The sequence below is a fragment of the Xenopus tropicalis genome, chromosome 3 (assembly GCF_000004195.4).
Source record: "Xenopus tropicalis strain Nigerian chromosome 3, UCB_Xtro_10.0, whole genome shotgun sequence".
Classification (NCBI taxonomy): domain Eukaryota; kingdom Metazoa; phylum Chordata; class Amphibia; order Anura; family Pipidae; genus Xenopus; species Xenopus tropicalis.
This window is the reverse complement of record NC_030679.2, coordinates 20,451,036-20,470,145: the sequence shown is the minus strand read 5'-3', so window position 1 is coordinate 20,470,145 and position 19,110 is coordinate 20,451,036. Positions and strand designations below refer to the sequence as shown.

The 19,110-nt window shown below is 38.8% G+C and overlaps 1 protein-coding gene across 8 annotated transcripts in view; it reads left to right on the top strand.

The window, feature by feature from the left end:
* The window catches only part of rapgef6 (Rap guanine nucleotide exchange factor 6), a 108,040-nt gene extending 90,638 nt beyond the window's left edge, over positions 1-17,402 (top strand). For 5 of the 8 annotated variants that reach the window (NM_001374789.1, XM_018092131.2, XM_018092132.2 and 2 more), the window contains 6 exon segments: positions 1,862-1,996; positions 2,208-2,321; positions 4,041-4,260; positions 6,032-6,513; positions 9,168-9,470; positions 15,389-17,402. In NM_001374789.1, the coding sequence (NP_001361718.1) occupies positions 1,862-1,996; positions 2,208-2,321; positions 4,041-4,260; positions 6,032-6,513; positions 9,168-9,470; positions 15,389-15,414 (1,280 nt within the window). In that variant the 3' untranslated portion in view covers positions 15,415-17,402. 8 annotated transcript variants of the gene reach the window in all.
* The last annotated feature ends 1,708 nt before the right edge of the window (positions 17,403-19,110 follow it).

Here is a 19,110-nt window from a genome sequence, read left to right as displayed (position 1 = left end):
TTAGTATGTAGAATAACTCTTAGCAACATTTAAACTGGTCTTCATTTTTTATTTTCTGTAGTTTTTGAATTACTTCCCGCCCTCTTCGGACACTTCCCATTCAGGCCCTTTCTCTTTCTGGCCCTCTGCCTGGTTGCTAGGGTAATTTAAACTCTAGAAACCAGATAGGAACTGAAATTCCAAACTGGAGAGCTGAATAAGAGCTACATAATTTAAAAAGCACAAATAATAAAAAATGAAGACCAATTTATCACTCTCTGCATCATAATAAAAGTTACTTTTAAGGGAGTTTAGGAATGAAGTATACCAGAAATTTGCGAAACACAGTCAAGGACTGAGAAAACCATATATAGACTGGCTGTGTCAATTGTAATGAAAGGTGTCATAGTATAGCCTAAATCAGTGCTGTCCAACTGGCGGCCCGCCACTGTGTGGCCCCCCCACCTGTCTGGCTGCTTTGATGGCGTACTCTTGTGTAAGCTTTAAATGGTATCAGTACTGTGATTAACTGCCCCCCCTGCATGGTTCTCACCTCAGATTCAGGCTGTAAGGCTGTATTGTTTAAATATGTAATCCTCTGTACTGTTCACACCTTTTAATCTCTGCATTGTTCACCCCCTGCAGTATTCACACCACAGGCTCAGGCTGTAATCACCCCCCATTGTTCCCCTGTTCACACCTCAGACAAGACTGTAGGAGCAGTAGAAACCCACAAATAATCCCTGCATACTACAAAAAGAACATATACTGAGGTGGTACTGCAATTAAAAAGTTTTTTAATATATAGTTATTGTGCAGACTGTAGGAGCAGTGCCAGCATTGTGTCACTGTATGCTGCCTGTGTGTGCCATACAGCATAGGGCAGGCAGAGTATGGCACACACAGACAGCATAGGGCAGGCAGAGTATGGCACACACAGGCAGAGTAGGGCAGGCAGAGTATGGCACACACAGGCCAAGTTTGGCACAAACCAGCCAAGAATGGCACACACAGTGAAAGTATGGCACACGCAGGCAGGGTAGGGAAGGCAGAGTATGGCACACACAGGCAGGGTAGGGCAGGCAGAGAATGGCACACACAGGCCAAGTATGGCACAAACCAGCCAAGAATGGCACACACAGTGAAAGTATGGAACGCAGGCAGGGTAGGGCAGGCAGAGTATGGCAGGTTTTTGCTGTACTACAACCATTAATATGGGTATGGTCATGTGATAACATGGGTGTGGTTTCAAGTGGGGGTGGTTTCAAAAAGGGGAGTGGTCAAAACTGGCTTCCATTATCGGCCCTCCACCACATAGGTCAGAAAAATTCCGGCCCTCGGTACAACAGAAGTTGGACAGCACTGGCCTAAATCATAGTACAGGTATAAGACCCGTTATCCAGAATGCTCGGAACCACCGGTATTCCGGATAAGGGGTCTTTCCATAATTTGGATCTTCATACCTTAAGTCTACTAAAAAATCAATAAAACATTAATTTGTTGTTTTGCATCCAATTAGGATTAATTATATCTTAGTTGGAATCAATTAAAAGGTATGTTTTATTATTACAGAGAAAAAAGGAAATCAGTTTTAAAATTCTGAATTATTTGATTAAAATGGAGTCTATGGGAGATGGGCTTTCCGTAATTTGGAGCTTTCTGGATAACGGGTTTCCGGATAAGGGATCCTATACCTGTATAGCCTAAAGCAAATTCAGCAGTTTTCAGACCATTATCATAGATATTAGTATGCATAGTGAAATAGACAGACAATGCTTATTATTGTGTGTTTTTGTAAATAATAAGTAGTACTGCAAGACTGTGCAAAACTGTCACTTTCAAATTATTACTATAATACTATAATTTTTTTTATCCTTTGTAGCTTCAGGATCTTCACAGAAAATATCTGGTTTGACAGATGAGGTTACAGTTAAAGCACAGTTAGAAGACTCTGTTTCTCTTGTGTCATCATTGCATTCCAGCCCAGCCGCATCCCCTCAAGGATCTCCACATAAAGGTAAAGCAAAATAAAGGCAAGCAGGCAAGGAAGGAATCCTCAGTATTCTTACAAAAAGACATTTATTCTTCTTGTATTTAAGGTTATGAGATCACATGTGTATATGTAGGGGACCTAAACAGTTAATTTGGAACTGGAAACTTTTAAAAACTTTTCGGATTTTTGCATAATTTTCTTTAAAAACACATGTGAGTTGTTTTTTTTTTCACAGTTGTTAACATTTCAAGATCAGAGAATTCCAGTCATATGAACCTCTCTGGATCCTCCTCATCATTAACCAGTGATCCCAACCAGAAGATCTGCAGTCGGCGTGGCTATGGAATAGGTGGGTTATTATTGGTATTTTAACATTAAATAGATGCAGGATAATAGTTTGCCACCAATATGGATTCACGCAGCTTAGTTATGATTAAGTACAAGGTATTGTTTTATTATTCTTAAGAAAAACAAAGTAAACTTTGAAATTAGAAGTATTTGCTTAAAATGGAGTGTATGGATGTAGCAGTAATTCAGAGCTTTCTAGATAGCGTTGTTCCAGCTAAGGGATCCCATACCCTCTGTAGCCTACATGAGTCACTTCAACTTCACAGTTGTTTGGAATATATTATATATTTGAATAGCTATTGACTGAGGAGGTTTCAAATGACCAGACATGTTCATGCTATTGTTTTTATTAACTACACAGAAAACCTTTGAAATCAATAATCCCTTGTTGTTGTTCAATAATCTTAGGCAAAACATGGTTCTAACATTTCACGGTGGAGCATGGTCTCAGTATTTCAGGACACAGTGGCCCCAGCAATGTAAAATAGGGACCACAGCATTTTATGGCACTGCTGCCCAAGCAATTCACAGCACTATAGGTAGAAATGCATCACACAGTGGTTCCACTATTTCATGACACAGTGACCCCAGCATTTCATGACATAGTTGCCCAGCAAATATGGCAACTAGCATACTAAGGTGCATGATACCTCTTCATCGCACAGGCAGTGATCCCGCCTCATCCCCTTCCTTTCTTCAGCAGCGGCTATTTGCTGCTATCATATTACATTAGAGAAACCAACAATTATTTTAACAGTTAAAAATAATGTTGTTTCTCTCTTGTGCTTATGGGAAATGTATGATAAATGAGGTGTGAAAATCTTCATTAGCATTTTGTTTTGAAGTTTTTCCATTCTAATATAGGGTTATAGATTTGATCAGGCTTTGCTCTTTTCCTTAAGTAACACCCTAAAACAGTTTGTGTTTGTACTAATGACATTTTAGGAGATAGAAACACTAGGCAATGAAATGCCACGAAATGCAATTACACAACCAGTCCACGTGGTCTATACACTAAATTTCTGCTTCTTGACCTTGTGAGGGCAGATTGTAAATATATATCATTTTAGCTTCCCCTAAAAGCAGCCTAGATTTTAGATAGGCAGATGAGATTAGCAGTAAACTATGATTTTATTCTTCATGATTCATCAAAGAGCAGTCTTCCGATATTTGTTTTTTATAAGATATTTTTTTTATTGCTTTTTTAAACAAACAGATATGTTAAGAGAGACAGCAAAACAGAGGAAAGTTGGGACCTCTAGTGAGGCCTCTGAGGGAGGAAAAAGCAGAGAGATGTAGAAGGAGAAAGAAAGGAAAAGAATGTGAGAAGAGATGAGTTCACTTGGTGGACCACACAATCAAAGGATTATTTACTTATGCAGTGAATGAGTGAATAAATAAAGACAAATAACAAAATTCAAAAGCACTTTGTCATTAGTTTTTGATGTCTAATTTACCGATATGTAGTGATCAAGAACTGCAGATGAGTGTGTCTCATTGGCCGTGTCGGTGCTCACCGATCGTGCATCCTGCCTGTCCTCCAACTATCCCCCCTATATTCTCTCAAACTTCTCCAGGCGACCTCTTCTTGTTGGGCTGTTCAAGAAGCTGACACTGGGGTCTGTCAAAAAAGAACGCAATTAAATCAGCATTTGCAAACTGTCATTTTCCTAGTTCGCTGTGTCTGTTCAACGTCAGATTTATTCACCTCATATTACAGGCTATGCCCATAACCCCTCGGCCAAATCTGATAACTTCTCAGACTCAAGCAACAGTGAGATCTCGTCCCGATCAAGCCTCGTCAGCAACTGCTCAGTAGACTCCATGTCGTTGACCCTGCAGGATGAAAAGTGTGTGCCTCATTCACATGCTGAGTCAATGGGACTATCAGAAAGAAAAGACGTCCATCCGTCCTCTGAGTATAACCAGCCCTGCAGTAGGTAAGGGCTATTAGTGCTCAGTAACCATTTAAAAAAATTTCTTTTTCTTATGAATCTTTTGAAACCTTTTTATAATTGTAACTTATACATTACTAATGTAATAATGCTAATTTTAATTAAGGAGAGCGGAACCCAAAAAATAAATACAGCTAGAAATGGCATATTTTATATACTTAACTTACTGTACCAGCCTAAAGGTTTAGATGCTCTGTAACAGTAATGGTCACTCTAGGCCTTCAAAATTGTGCACAGGGAGTTACCATCTAGGATTTTGTTTGGAGTGTCAAGCAGAAAATTAGGTTTGCTTGTCACAGAAGCTACACAAGGTTCTCAACCTTCCTAATACCGCAACCCTTTAATACAGTTTCTCATGTTGTGGTGACCCCTAACCATAAAATTATTCCTAAGACCATCAGAAATATGTGTTTTCCGATGGTCTTGGGCGACCCCTGTGAAAGGGGTGCAGACCCCCAGGTTGAGAACCGCTGAATTAAAACATTCTAATAATACTAATTTCAGTGGTTTCAGAGCTGCCATGTACTAATATAATAATCTGTATATATAAATAAAAATAGGGTATCCCTGACAAAAGTTTCTGTGTGAGACTTGGTTGGTCACAATAAACCTCTAATTATTTTTGAAAATCCCTTGGGCTGGTGCAGAAAGCCAAAACCAGTTGTGTAACTACTCAGAGTACAGGGTAGCAAACTCACCCAGCCCCACCCCGTCACCTATAAATCCCCACCCACTCTCCTACTTAAGATCTGGCATGGAGCAGAGATTTACATGCAATCCTGCATGGTAACTAACCCCCCACAACCACAGGGTCTGCTTTCTCTGTTACGCCACAGCCCAAAACATAATATGCAACATTTCTGCCCTACTTCTTTAGTTAAACTTTAGTTCTCCTTTAAGTCTGATGCCCTTATAAGAGCAGTAGCAGTTATTACTGGTGGTGTGCAAGGCCAGTTCTAGCACAGGGATGTTGTATTTGAGTAAGGGTGAAGACACACTGTGTTACTAGTAGCAGCTACTTTTTCATGGCAACTAATATCCAGAAAATACCCGGCATAGACAATAGGCATACCATAGACAATACTGAGAATTGCCTCTGCTAAAACACACGTAGAGACAATTATCAGTAAATGATCAGCATTGTCTATTTTAGTAGCTGTGACAAGTAACTGCTACTAGTAGCTCTGTGTGTCTTAACCCTAACTTGCTCTGGAGCAATGGCTTGCCATCATTATCATATGTAGCTAACCTTAATTTCTGAGCTCAATCCAGTGATCCAAAGTACTAGTGGGTATTCTGTCGTCATCTTAAAGGGGCATCAATTCACATAAACATATGTGGCTTTTATTATTTCTGGAGCTAAAGAGGGCAAACAGGGAGATGGCTGCTACTCCATGTCTGGTCCTTGAGGGGTAGATAATTAGACTATAAAACTTTATTTGTTAAATTTGAAAAAATAGAAATAAAAAAATAAAATCAGTGCACAGATAATCCCCTTGTATAATGGACTTCCGCTAATGAAACACAAGGTAGGGGCTTAAGCCAGTTATATTCTTAAATAAACATGTTATAGTATATACCCCACTTTGTGGTATATCTCGCCATGTAGTAGATTAATCCTACCCCCCTGCCCTTATAACAGATGAAGTTAAAATATGCACATTGTTTGTGTCTGTTAAAGCTTAGGCTGTTTTATTACATTGACACACATGCTGATCTGTTTATAAATCTTCAACATATAATTTCTTTCTCATAGCTGGCTCCATGCAAGGCACCCTGCAGTCCGGAATTTCATAGCTTGCGCAAGCAGTGAGGACATAGCTCATGACCACATATCGGTAGAGCCGGTAGACAGTGGTCGGGGCAGTTGGACATCTTGTTCTAGCAGTTCACATGACAATTTCCAGACTTTGCAGAAGGGACTGGACCGCTTAAGCACTTACCGCCAATCACACATTGATTCCCCAATTGCTGAGACAGAGTCCGCAAACTGCAGCACAGATGAAACATGTAGTGAAGACTGTACCAAAGGAAAAAGGCACTCAAACAACAGTTTAGAACTAAATGAATCTCGGCAAAGTTGGGCTTCATCTAGCTCAATGTCAGATACTTACGAGACGAACTATGGCACAATCAAGCGGAGAGTATTGGACACAGAGGAAAAAACAGAGGCTTTGGGCCAACAATTAGATGTCTTTTATAAAACAGTTACTTCCACTACTGAAAAAGGACTGATAGGTAAGAAATGTATATTTGTTTGATTATTGCTGCAAGGGATATGCATAATGGCTTATGCCCTAGGTCTATACCGTGTGGCTCAGCAAGAGCATTCCATTGGGCTTACTGCATTCAAGGAGACCTTCATGAAAACGTTGCTCAATAACGGCAGCTGCCTCCTCTAAAATGATTTGCAGAGAGTATCACAGGATAGTGCTTAATTTCTGCTGCACTTCCAGGGGAACCACCGTGCTGATTTAATGGACTCGTTGGTTAACTCAACTCCTTATTTCAGAAATGGCTGCTATGATATATCATCATCAGATATACAAACATTCTTTCTCTGCGCTATTAAAGTATCAAATTCAGGCTCTAATTGTTCAGTCAGTTGATTGTTCAGATAACCTATTTCTTGAGAAAGCAGAAATCATTTTTTTTTTTTTTTTTTTTTAAAACCACCCCAGTGACAACTTTTGACAGTTGCATGCACACTAGTCCAGATTTTTCTCTTGACTAGTGATGAATAAGGATTTAATATCCATCACAAGGGAACTTTCCCAAAACAGTCAATTACAACATAGAAATGTTGAAGTCATAACTACAGTAACTGGTAAGAGGTAAGAAAGAACGGTATATGGGGAGAGGAACCTGTAAATTGGGTAGCTGGGTGCTGATCATCAGCCTAGGCCTAAGAAAGCAGAAGGATGTAGGAAGGCAGCTTTTTTTTTAACTTGTGCCACTATAATGCTCCCATGGAAGCCATGTAGCTTCTTTCGTGCTGTTTTTGCTAAAAGCCCTTCAAACCTGGCTAGCTCCCTGAAGGCCAAGGCTATGGTAGGACTTTCTATGGAGAGGTATCAAAAGTTTTGTTTCATTTAGGGAATCGGAGAGGCTGGTGGTTGGCATTTAACATTACTGAGTTTGTGTGTGTTGTCCTCCGATAAAGAATCTGATTTTTTTTTTTTTTTTTTTTAATTATGGCAGATGATTTGGGTAAATTTTGCATTTATAGATTTATTTAACTATAACCATCAAAGCTTTTTACTCAAGTGGTTTTACTGTTGTGTTTAGGGCCTGCTATCTGGCTTAACTAATAATTTGGGTGGGCATTATAATTAATATACCAGTGCTTCCAGATGATACTATATAGAAACTATATAGCCCAGTTAAGGCCCCATCTGGAATACATAGTGCAGTTTTGGTCTCTGGTGCTCAAACACAATGTATTTTAATTAGAGAGAGCACAAGGAACAGCAAATAAGCTGTTAAAGATATGGGGGGAAAATACTGGAGTTGTTGGGGGTTGTTTACACTGGAGGATCTTAAGGGGAGATTTGATAAATATATGAGGATCAGATAATATCTATTTAATGCTTTATTGGCTAGCAGTATTAGGTTCCAGCAGACACAATGGCACCCATTCCATCTTAATATTCAAAAAGGAGTTTTCTTCTTTACAGTGAGAGCTGTGAAGTTGTGGAATTCCCTCCCCGAATCAGTCGTGCTGGCTGATACATTATATAATTTTAAGAAGGGGTTTGGTGGCTTTTTAGCAAGTGAGGGAATACAGGGTTATGGGAGATAGCTCTCAGTACAAGTGAGGGAATACAGGGGTAGGGGAGATAGCTCTCAGTACAAGTGAGGGAATACAGGGGTATGGGAGATAGCTCTCAGTACAAGTGAGGGAATACAGGGGTAGGGGAGATAGCTCTCAGTACAAGTGAGGGAATACAGGGGTAGGGGAGATAGCTCTCAGTACAAGTGAGGGAATACAGGGGTAGGGGAGATAGCTCTCAGTACAAGTGAGGGAATACAGGGGTAGGGGAGATAGCTCTCAGTACAAGTGAGGGAATACAGGGGTATGGGAGATAGTTCTCAGTACAAGTGAGGGAATACAGGGGTATGGGAGATAGCTCTTAGTACATCTGATCCAGGGACTGGTCCGATTGCCATCTTAGGGGCAGGAAGAATTTTTTTCCCCTCTGTGGCAAATTAGAGAGGCTTCAGATGGGTTTTTTTTTGCATTCCTATGGATCAGTTAGCCATTAGCCAGGTTTCAATGAACTTAATGGAGATGTGCGTTTTGTTTTTTTTTACCTAAATTACTATGTTACTATGAATAATATTTGCAGAACAGCAAGACATGTTTGCGTGTTCTGAAGAAGAAATACATTTCCATGTTTTAGTGAGAGGAATGAAAGGGCTGACATGTAATTGATTATAATTTTTTTATTTCCTAAAGATTAAATCCCAGGAGGTAACCTTTTGTGTGCTGTAAGATATGAGATTACAAATACAGTCGAACCCCGATTTTACCTTTCCCAGGGGGCGGCGTCAATACAATGTAAATTCTGAAAGCAGGGAAGCAGCTTGTCTGTATGGGGCCGCAAAAAACAGGCATAATTTCCAGGAAAACATAAAACCCGGGTACATAAAATTGGTATCTACATGCAACACTTTTATTTCTGTTCTTCTGCCATGATTCGCAAGGCATAGGGTTGGAGCTGCCATCATAACCAACTTCCCTGCATTTGCCTTTTTATTTTGCTTTCATTTGGTTACCAGTCTTTGTTTTGCCATTGTAACATTTCAGTTTTTATTTATTTATTGTTTTTTTCAAAAACCTTTGTTCTCTCATTAACATTAATTTCATTGCTTGTCTCCCGCTGTGCTAGTGTACTGTGTCACCTCATCCCAGAAGGACAGTAGGTATAGGGAGCCACCTCCCACTCCTCCAGGCTACCAGGGGATATCATTAGCCGACATAAAGGAAGGACAACCCCACCAAGCGCACTTAAAACCTCCAGATTATAGTGTGGCGATACAGAGGTCAAAGATGATACATAAAGACCTCTCTAGGCTTTCATCAGCCTGTGTTGAACCAGTCTCATGTGTCTCACAGAAGATGATAACCCATTGGCATAACCGGCATCAGCCTTATCCTAATGTACAGGCTGACAGAGATAGTAAAGAAGATGGTAGGTTGAAAGCCGTCTTTCTATAGTAAAAATTTAACAACATCACATTTTAATGTCAGAAAAAATTTCACTGCACGTTGTTGCCTTCTCTCCATTCTCCTTTTCTAAATGTAAAACCTGCTTGTAACAACCTGGCTTATTCATGGCTCGAAAGCACAATCATTATTTGTTTATGATTTACTTTGACTTTGCATGTGTTTAACAGCTTTTAGTTTGAAGTGAGATCATATAGTGAATAATTTACCCCCTGTTGTAAAATATAAGGATATTACAAGTCACAGAGGAGTTCCGTGACTATATAAAAGCACAAGGCTGAAGGCTGACCAATTTTAAACAGGTCATGGAACTCCGAGGTGACTTCTACTATCCTCATATTTCCCAACACGGGGTACATTATTTATTATAATACACAGGTTTCAGTAAGTTGTTTGAAATGACATCACTAAACACCTGTTATAACTGTTTACATCACCAAGCACCATTTGTATGGATAATATTCATGCTCTTGTGTATTATAATAACATTCCTATTTTCACAAAGCCTTATATAAAAATCATGAGAGGCAATGAGAGGTCTGTGTTAGTTGGTATCCTCCAGTACGAGGTCCAATTCTGCAGGGAAACTCACAGTGTAAAAAACTCTAAGCCAGTGGTTTTCAGACCTTGTGTTAAGCTTCCCTTTAACCCTTTCACTGCCAGCCGTTTTGGACAAAGTGGAACTTCTACTGCCAGACAGTTTTTGAACATTTCGCACTGTTTGACTTTAGGGGCCTTTCCTCGGGGGGACTTTTATTTTACCCAGGAAAACAATATATTGTTTTTTTCCGGACAACCTAAGCTTTTAAAATATGGTAGAATTTGTGTAATTCCAATTTTGTAACAAGATATAGGCTTCTAAATGTCTAAAAAATGAAAAAAAAATAATATTTTCCATAATATAAACACATATACCAGAAACAAAAAATATTTTATGCATGAAAATACACCTGATTTAGAAAGTCCCATGTCTCCTGAACGTGCCAATACCAAATATATATAGTTTTATGGAGATTTCTCACTTGTATAGGTCAAAACCCTCCAGCAGTAAACTACCAAATTTCCAAAGCACTGCTCCAGAAAGCTGCATACTTTAGATTTTAAGGCCCAAAATTCCGCTAACAGAAAGTTTATCCCAGAAAATTTACATTTTTAGAAAGAACAGATTCTGGGGAATCCAGAATAGGCACAACTGTCTGTCTACTCCAAACTATCAAGTCACAATGCTTTCCTAAAGTTATTGGTTTTTATCAAAATTTGTAAAAAATTTTAAAAATCGCTTCAAAGCTTCCAGTCTATAGTATCTTAACTCCTAAAGGTCAAAAAGTAACCAAATAAAACACCCTAAATATGAACGCCAGGGGCCCACTGAACAGTTTGATGCCCAATATGTATAGGTTTACCTAAGAATGTGGCATGTAGGGGCCCCAATGTGAACATACCCCCATATGATCTATCATTTCTGTCATTTCAGCTTCTGCAAAATCAACACATTTACATCATTATATGTGGGATAATGCTAGTAAAAAGTACATTCACCCCAGAAAGTCATATATTTTTGGAAAGTACACATTCCCCCGAATCTAAAATGGGTACCCATGTCTTTCTACTCCAAAGTACCAAGCTGCAAAGCTTTCCTAAAGTTGGCAATTTTGATAACATTTCCAAAAATCCACTCAAAGCTTCCAGTTTCCAGCATCTTATCTCCCACATAGCATTAGGTACCAAGATAAAACACCCTGAATATGAACGCCAGGGGCCAGCTGAACATTTTGATGCCCAATATGTATAGGTTTACCTAAGTATGTGGCATGTAGGGGCCCCAATGTGAACATACCCCCATATATACTTTTTCAGCTCCTGCAAAATCAACACATTTACATCATTATATGTGGGATAAAGCTACAAAAAAGTACGCTCACCCCAGAAAGTCATATATTTTTGGAAAGTACACATTCCCCCGAATCTAAAATGGGTACCCATGTCTTTCTACTCCAAAGTACCAAGCAATAAAGCTTTCATAAGTTTGACGATTTTTATGGCATTTCCAAAAATCACCTCAAAACTTCAACTATGCAGCATACAGGTCATTAGGTACCAAGACAAACCTCCCTAAATATGAACCCCAGAGGTCTACTGAACAGTTTGATGCCCACTGTACATAGGTTTATCAAAGCACATGGCACTTAGAGACCCCCAAATATACCTTGTGCACACTAATTTCATGGCTTATCTTTACCTAATTCATAAACACACGGCAGTTTTATGAGGGGTAGAAGCTGCAGAAATGTAGGGTGACCCCTAAAAACCATATATTTTTGGAAAGTACACATTCTGACAAATCCAACAAGGGTAAAGAGTATTTTCTACACAAAAGTACCAAGCCGCAAAGCTTTCCTAAAGTTAGTAGTTTTTATGACTTTTCAGAAAATCACATAAAAATGTTGCAGTTTGCCTCATTTATCTCACACAATTTCTTGCGTACAAAGGCAACTCACCCCAAATAGGAACACCAGAGGCCTACTGAACAGTTTGATGCCCAATATGCATAGATATACCAAAGTCTGTGGTGTGTACTGAACCCAAAATGAAAATAGCGCATATGGATTTCTCGTCTGCCAACTCGGCTTTTGCACACAGAGCCCCTTGACAGCATATTATGTGCAATAAGACCCCCTAACTATACAGAGACCCCCAGAAAACCATATATTTTTGGAAAGTACACATTCTGACAAATCCAACAAGGGTAAAGAGTCTTTTCTACACAAAAGTACCAAGCCGCAAAGCTTTCCTAAAGTTAGTGGTTTTTATGACTTTTCAGAAAATCACATAAAAATGTTGCAGTTTGCCGCATTTATCTCACACAATTTCTTGCGTACAAAGGCAAGTCACCCCAAATAGGAACACCTAAGGTCTACTGAACAGTTTGATGCCCAATATGCATAGATATACCAAAGTCTGCGGTGTGTACTGACCCTAAAATGAAAATAGCGCATAAGGATTTCTCGCCTGCCAACTCAGCTTTTACACACAGAGCCCCCTGTCAGTGTATTATGTGCTGTAACCCCCCCCTAACTATACAGAGACCCCCAGAAAACCATATATTTTTGGAAAGTACACATTCTGATGAATTCAAAATAGGTAAAGTTATTGTTGTACACCAAAGTTACACCTGGCAAAGCTACGCTAAAAACAGATCAGGAATACTAATATAGGGATAAAAATGCAATAAAACCACAAAAATTGTGCAAATCAATGAAACAACAAAATAAGTCACATGACAGTGTAATTAGTGGTTAGAATATCTGATCCAATAGTCACGCTGTCCAAATAAACAGTTTTTGTGGGAAATAAAAAAAAAAAAGAAGAAGTTAAATGGAAAAAAAAAATTTAAAATTTTTTTTGTGAGTTTGTGTATACATGTGCACATGTAAAAGTTGTGTGAAAGTGTGTATATGAGTGTATATAAGTGTATATAAGTGTAAATAAGTGTGCAAAGTGGAAAAAAAAAAACCTGTGCTAAATTGTGTTGTATGTGTGTATAAATGTATATAAATATGTGTAAGTGTGTGTAAAAGTGTGTATAAATAAAAATAAACTCACACTTACCTGTCCTGAAGATCAGATCGATTCCCTGCTCCAACAATCTTGCAGCCGTCTGGAGGAAGTAGGTAGGAGGCGGCTCAGGGGGGAAGCAGGAAGCAGTACAAGCAGCAGATGCGATGCGATCGCATCTGCTGCTTGTAGGATGGTCCTGCGGCAATCGCATCGCAGGGCCATCCCCCCCAACCCCCTCGGCTCCTTGCCGAAGGGGTTGGGGGCACATCTGTCTCTCTGCACCGGCGGCTTTTGCCGCCGATGCAGAGAGAAGCGCTCTGCCTGAAAGAACGTAGGTACTACGGCGTTGGCAGGTAACTGCTTTTTTTAAAACGACGTAGTACCTACGGTCTTGGCAGTGAAAGGGTTAAGGACCAATATTTGTATAGGGCCCATTTAGCCCTTAAAATTGTTACTGACATATGAAAAATTGCGCTGTGTCAGTCACTGAGCCATAGTTGCAGCATATCAAGTATGTGTTTTCCCCAAACCTTGCTCTGACTGACCTTCAAGATGGCATTCCAGAACTATTATATATAATAGGCACTCTACGCAAATATGTCCTCATCTGGCCTTTAGGCTGAGCCCCCCCACCAACCAAAGCTTTGAGCCGCACTAGTGGGGGGGGGGGGGAGCCTCACAGTTTTAGGACCACTGCTCTAAGCAATGCTAAGGTAACTACTTCATTCGTGCTTTCAATAGTCACATTTTCTGGCAGATAGAAACAGCTGAGAAGGTTAATGCAACAGGGAGATTGCATTAAATATATGGAAAACTCCTGGTGGGCCCAGGTGTCCGTGGGCCCTTTTGCTTCTAACTATTTAGCCTATATCTCCTCAGGTCATAGGGCTTTTGAACATTAACCTGCTCAGAAATGAATAGAACCAGAGACAGGATAAGCTGCTGTTTAAGTATAAGTATCATCCAATGAGTGAGGAATCCAATAAAGAAGCCTCAGTAGCCCTTTTCCTTTCTGACATGTAATCAACTCTAGAGCTGGTTGCAAGGCATAATATCAAACACAGCAGTTTATTTTTTCCAAGCCCTTGTACTTTTTGTCTTGTATATTTTTTTGTAAAGAATCTGTTAAAAAAAGAAAAAAAGTTACCATTTTTCAAGTGATAAAATTAAAGACTTTTCCATACAATTACTCTTTAGAACACCTAGAGATTGGTATCTGATATCTGACTCGGTTTTCTACTGGTAACATCCCTCCCAATTTTTTATTTTTATTTTTAGAAATCTGCATTTTCTTGAGAATATCTATGAGTATATTTAATCTATGATTATATTTAATCATACTGACAAACACTTACTGCTTATAATAAGAGGTGTTACCTTAGGAAATAAAAGGTTAGGAGCGAAATATCAAAATTATATCTATTTAAAGGGATAATATCATGTTCTCCTTCAGCACAAGGTAGAAGTAGTTGTCGGCTGTGATTGCATTTACAAGCCCCTGGTGTTCAGCTGCTTTTGGGGTGAAAGTGTGTACGGTACTTATACAATATGCAACTTTTGGTAGTTAATGGAGTGCATCAGGGAGTAAATCAGACTGCCATTCCGCACTAACAGCTTTACAGTCAGCATGTAAAACACACACAAGTGTAGCTTAGGCATATTAGTGTAGAAGAGTCTGACAGACTTGGACTTAAGGACAAAACACTCCATCCAACTTTATCTGATCTGACTTTACATTACAGCCCATGGAGATCAGATTTTTTAGGATCTTACAAAATGTAATGCTGTTGCATAAAATCTGATCCACAAAATCTGATCAAAATCTCACAGTGGAGTTTAGCCCTAAAGGTATTATGCTAAGCCCTTGAATTGCTGTTTTAAGAAGAAAAAAAACATTTAATGAGCTCCCGAACACAAATACACAAGAAGCAAATCTGGCCAAGTCTCAATGTGCACAACTTTTGAAACATGATTTACAATTTTTTTGTACACACAACTATATATTTATATGGGCTATATACCTCCACTAAATGCTTTACATCTGGGTCATACAGCATACCATGGCACGACATATCATAATATCCATTTATATATGGCGATATTTTTATCCTTGGGTAACACGTTGGCTTAATTGCTCTTAATTACAAGTTCTTGTAAAAATTAAATACAGTTTATAAATGAGTCTTGATATGAAAGCTTAGCTCCAATAGCCAAAAGGCAGATATATAGTTCTCCCTGGCCTGTTCCTTGTTGCTTGCATTGTGTTTGTGCAACTGAATGCGTATGGCACGTGGGCTATAACATATTTTCTTCTTTTATTTACAGAAGATGAACAAATGTCAGCAGTTTAAATGCTTGTTGTTTACATGGCAATAAAGAAGACTTGAAAATGTTAGTAATGAGGCTGAATCAATAAGAGCGGAAGCTGATCCCTTGCTGCTAGTAACCTCCATCCACATTTGTAATTATTATTAAATTGGGTGTCTCTGCATTTAAGGGCATTTTAGCTCCACTGTACCTGGGCAACAAGATCTGTATTGAAAGTCATTATCTGAAATAACCCTGTCTCTCCTGTGATCCATAATAATCATACTGCAGATCCACAAATCTTTCAAAACCTTGGTGTTCAGTACATTACAGGTATAGGATCTGTTATCCAGAATGCTGGGAACCTGGGGTTTTCCACATAAGGGGTATTTCTGTAATTTGGATCACCATACTTTGTCATTTAAATATTAAATAAATCCAATGGGATTGTTTTGCCACCAATATGGATTCATGCATCTTAGATACCCTCATGTACAAGGTACTTTTATATTTTTACAGAGAAAAAGAAAATAATGTATAAATATTTGAATTATGTGCTTAAAATGGACTCTATGGGAGATGGCCTTCCTGTAATATAGAGCTTCCTGGATAATAGATCCCATACCTGTACTTACCCTTAAATCAAGTGCTATTCACTTTTGCCTTGTTTTTTTTTGTTTTTTTTACGACCATGTTGATATTAATAAAACTCAGGTAATGCTGAGAAAAAAAACACATTTTGCAAATATATGTGTGTATGTAAATATAAAGAATGGTTACAGTTATTTATTTCCTTCTGATTTGGAAGACTTTATTTTTAAGATTTCAGATTTGTTTTTATATTGGTTTGGGAATTTTTAAAGCAAACGTTAAATGTACTAAATCCAAACAGCCATTGCTAAAAGCTGACATTCTTAAATGATCACTGGGAATTAGGAGCCCAGTATAAATAACATGTATATACTGTAAGTTAGTCATGTGCTCCCACAGTCCGGCTTAATAAGCTGATTTATACAAGTGGAGAAAGTACTTTTAGTTCTTTTCATTTTTAAATAATCACTTAGAAATCGATAAAGGGAAACCACTGTGAAAGTAACATTTCAATAGAAGCTTCATCTTATGGAAACGGGAAACTTTCATCAATTGGAATTCTAATCTGTGTCTGATATAATCATTTTACTCTTACTTGGTTATTTTAACAAATAGTTAAGGTGGCCATACACGGGGATGGTAAAAGCTGCTGATTTGGTCCTTCGGGCAGGTTTAAAATTCCCATCGGGGCAAGGAACACATTGGCTCATTGATGTGGTCTTTACCCCGATGGCCTGCATTTACTGTTGTCATTTGGTCCCTTGGTGACATTGTGACAATAAACCAATGTTGCTAACTAATTATGAATGACAGGAAAGGTGGCCATACATGGGCCGATAAATGCTGTTGATTTGGTCCTTCAGTACAAAGTCAGCAGCTGATTGGCCCTTGTATGGGGCCCTCTTACTGACCTGCCCAACCAATATCAGGCTGAAAATTGCCCAGATATTCATCAGGCCGGTTTAAAAATCCTATTGTAGCATGGATTATATTGCCATTGTTGATTCAGTTCTCAACCCGATGGCCGGCATTTACCGTTGTCTGAATGATCGGATCTGCTCAGATACCGCTTTCCTCACCTCAAGGCGAGCATATTGAGAAAAGATCAGCTCATTTGGCAGAACTTCAAGTGTATGGCCAGCTTAATATCAGTACATTGTCTGGGCAAAGGGAGCAAAGCACAAACCAATTTATTTGAACTGCCAATCTGACTCCAACTCCTGCTTGAAAATAGACAGAGTGCTGAGAGGGAAATACTGAAGAGTAACTTTATTTTGTTAAGAAACAATACCATTTAATTCAGTATATTTAGAAATCTTTATTACCATGAGGCTGAAGCTTGTATTCAATTGTTATTTTCAGATAGTACCCTTTTTAAATACATTGTACATTTGAAAAAGCCTTAAACTGAAAGTTAAATAAATAAAAGTGCTCATGTCTTCCTTGAACACTATATTTATTACAGTATTATTTGCAGTGTTTTGTATAGGTGGCAGCCTCCTGATCATGAACTGATAATATAAATAATATTTTACCCATATGTCATTGAAAGTCAATGAAAGTTTTTGGAATACTCTTAAAAAGACTTTTGACCTTAAAAGTAACTTCTAGCATCAGGCAGACATTCCTATCTGATGTTGATTAGTTTTATTCTTTGAGTATTTTGAATTTAAAGGAACAGTAACACTAAAAAATGAAAGAGCTTTAAAGTAATAAAAATATATGCACTGTTGCCCTGCACTGGTAAAACTGGTGTGTTTGCTACAGTAACACTACTATAATTTATATAATAAGCTGCTGTGTAGGCACGGGGGCAGCCATTCAAGCTGGAAAACAGGAGAAAAGGCACAGGTTACATAGCAGATAACAGATAAGTTCTGTAGAATACAATAGTGTTTTATTGGTTATCTGCTATGTGCCTGTGCCTTTTCTCCTTTTAATGGCTGCCTCCATGGCTACATAGCAACTTATTTATATAAATTATAGTAGACTTTCTGAAGTAATCACACAACTTTTACCAGTGCAGGGCAGCAGCACATTATATTTTAGTTACTTTTATACACTTTCATTTTTTGGTGTTACTGTTCCTTTAAGGTTGGATCGTTCCCTGGTTGCTAGAGTCAGCCTGTACATCATCATCATCATCATCATCATACTGAAAGTAAATTTGTAAGGTGATCTGCCACTGTATGAGTAGCTATCAGCAGAACTCCTAAGCATCTATGTAGAATGTATAAATGATGCAATGGCAGTGCCAAAACAGAACTACTATATTAAATGCAAATACTGTGGCTGGGTGAGGCAATGGGGCAGATTCATCAGTGATCGTTTTGGATTCATTTGTTCTAGTGTATCCATTACAAACACTAAAATTTACTACTGTAAAAATCAGTTTATACAAGTCAATCTAATGCTATTGTCCATCCTAATCACATCTGCACATCCAGTAAATTAGATCTGATTATTAACTTTGGAGACGCCAACGTTTTGTTATTACAGCATCAATAAACTTGAATGGAAATTCCACTGGTTTAGCAGAAATTGTTTCAAATTGTTTCAAAATCAGGCATTGATAAGTGCACCTTCCTCGGCCCTCTACTTGGCTAATAATCTGCAAGCGCTCAAGGGCTTTTGTTACACACTTATGAAATCAGCTGCCATGACAAGGTAAACCCTATATAGTGGTCCTAAATATTCATCTCTGGTCATTTATAGGCTGGCACCACCTTTCTTGGGTCACCTGATGAAAGTATTGTCCTTGTAGGCTGGTTCTCCTTTGCGTTCATAGATGAGAGATTTCGAAGCCAAACACCCACTATTAAATGAAGACCATTTGGAAGAAATGTGGTCTATTTTTCTGCAAAACAAATTTGATGAAATACAATAATAAATAAAGCCCAATTAAGCAGAAGTAATCTTAAGGTCCCCATACACGGGCCGATAGCAGCTGCCGATATCGGTCCCTTGGACCGATTCGCCAGCTAATTAGCCCGTGTATGGGCACTTCCGACGGGCCTGCCCGACCGACATCTGGCCTGAAATTGGCCAGATCTCGATCGGGCAGGTTAGAAAATCTAGTCTGATCGGGGACAGTATCGGCTCGTTGACCTATGCCCGTCATGCATAGGTCAGGGGCCAAACGATCGAAT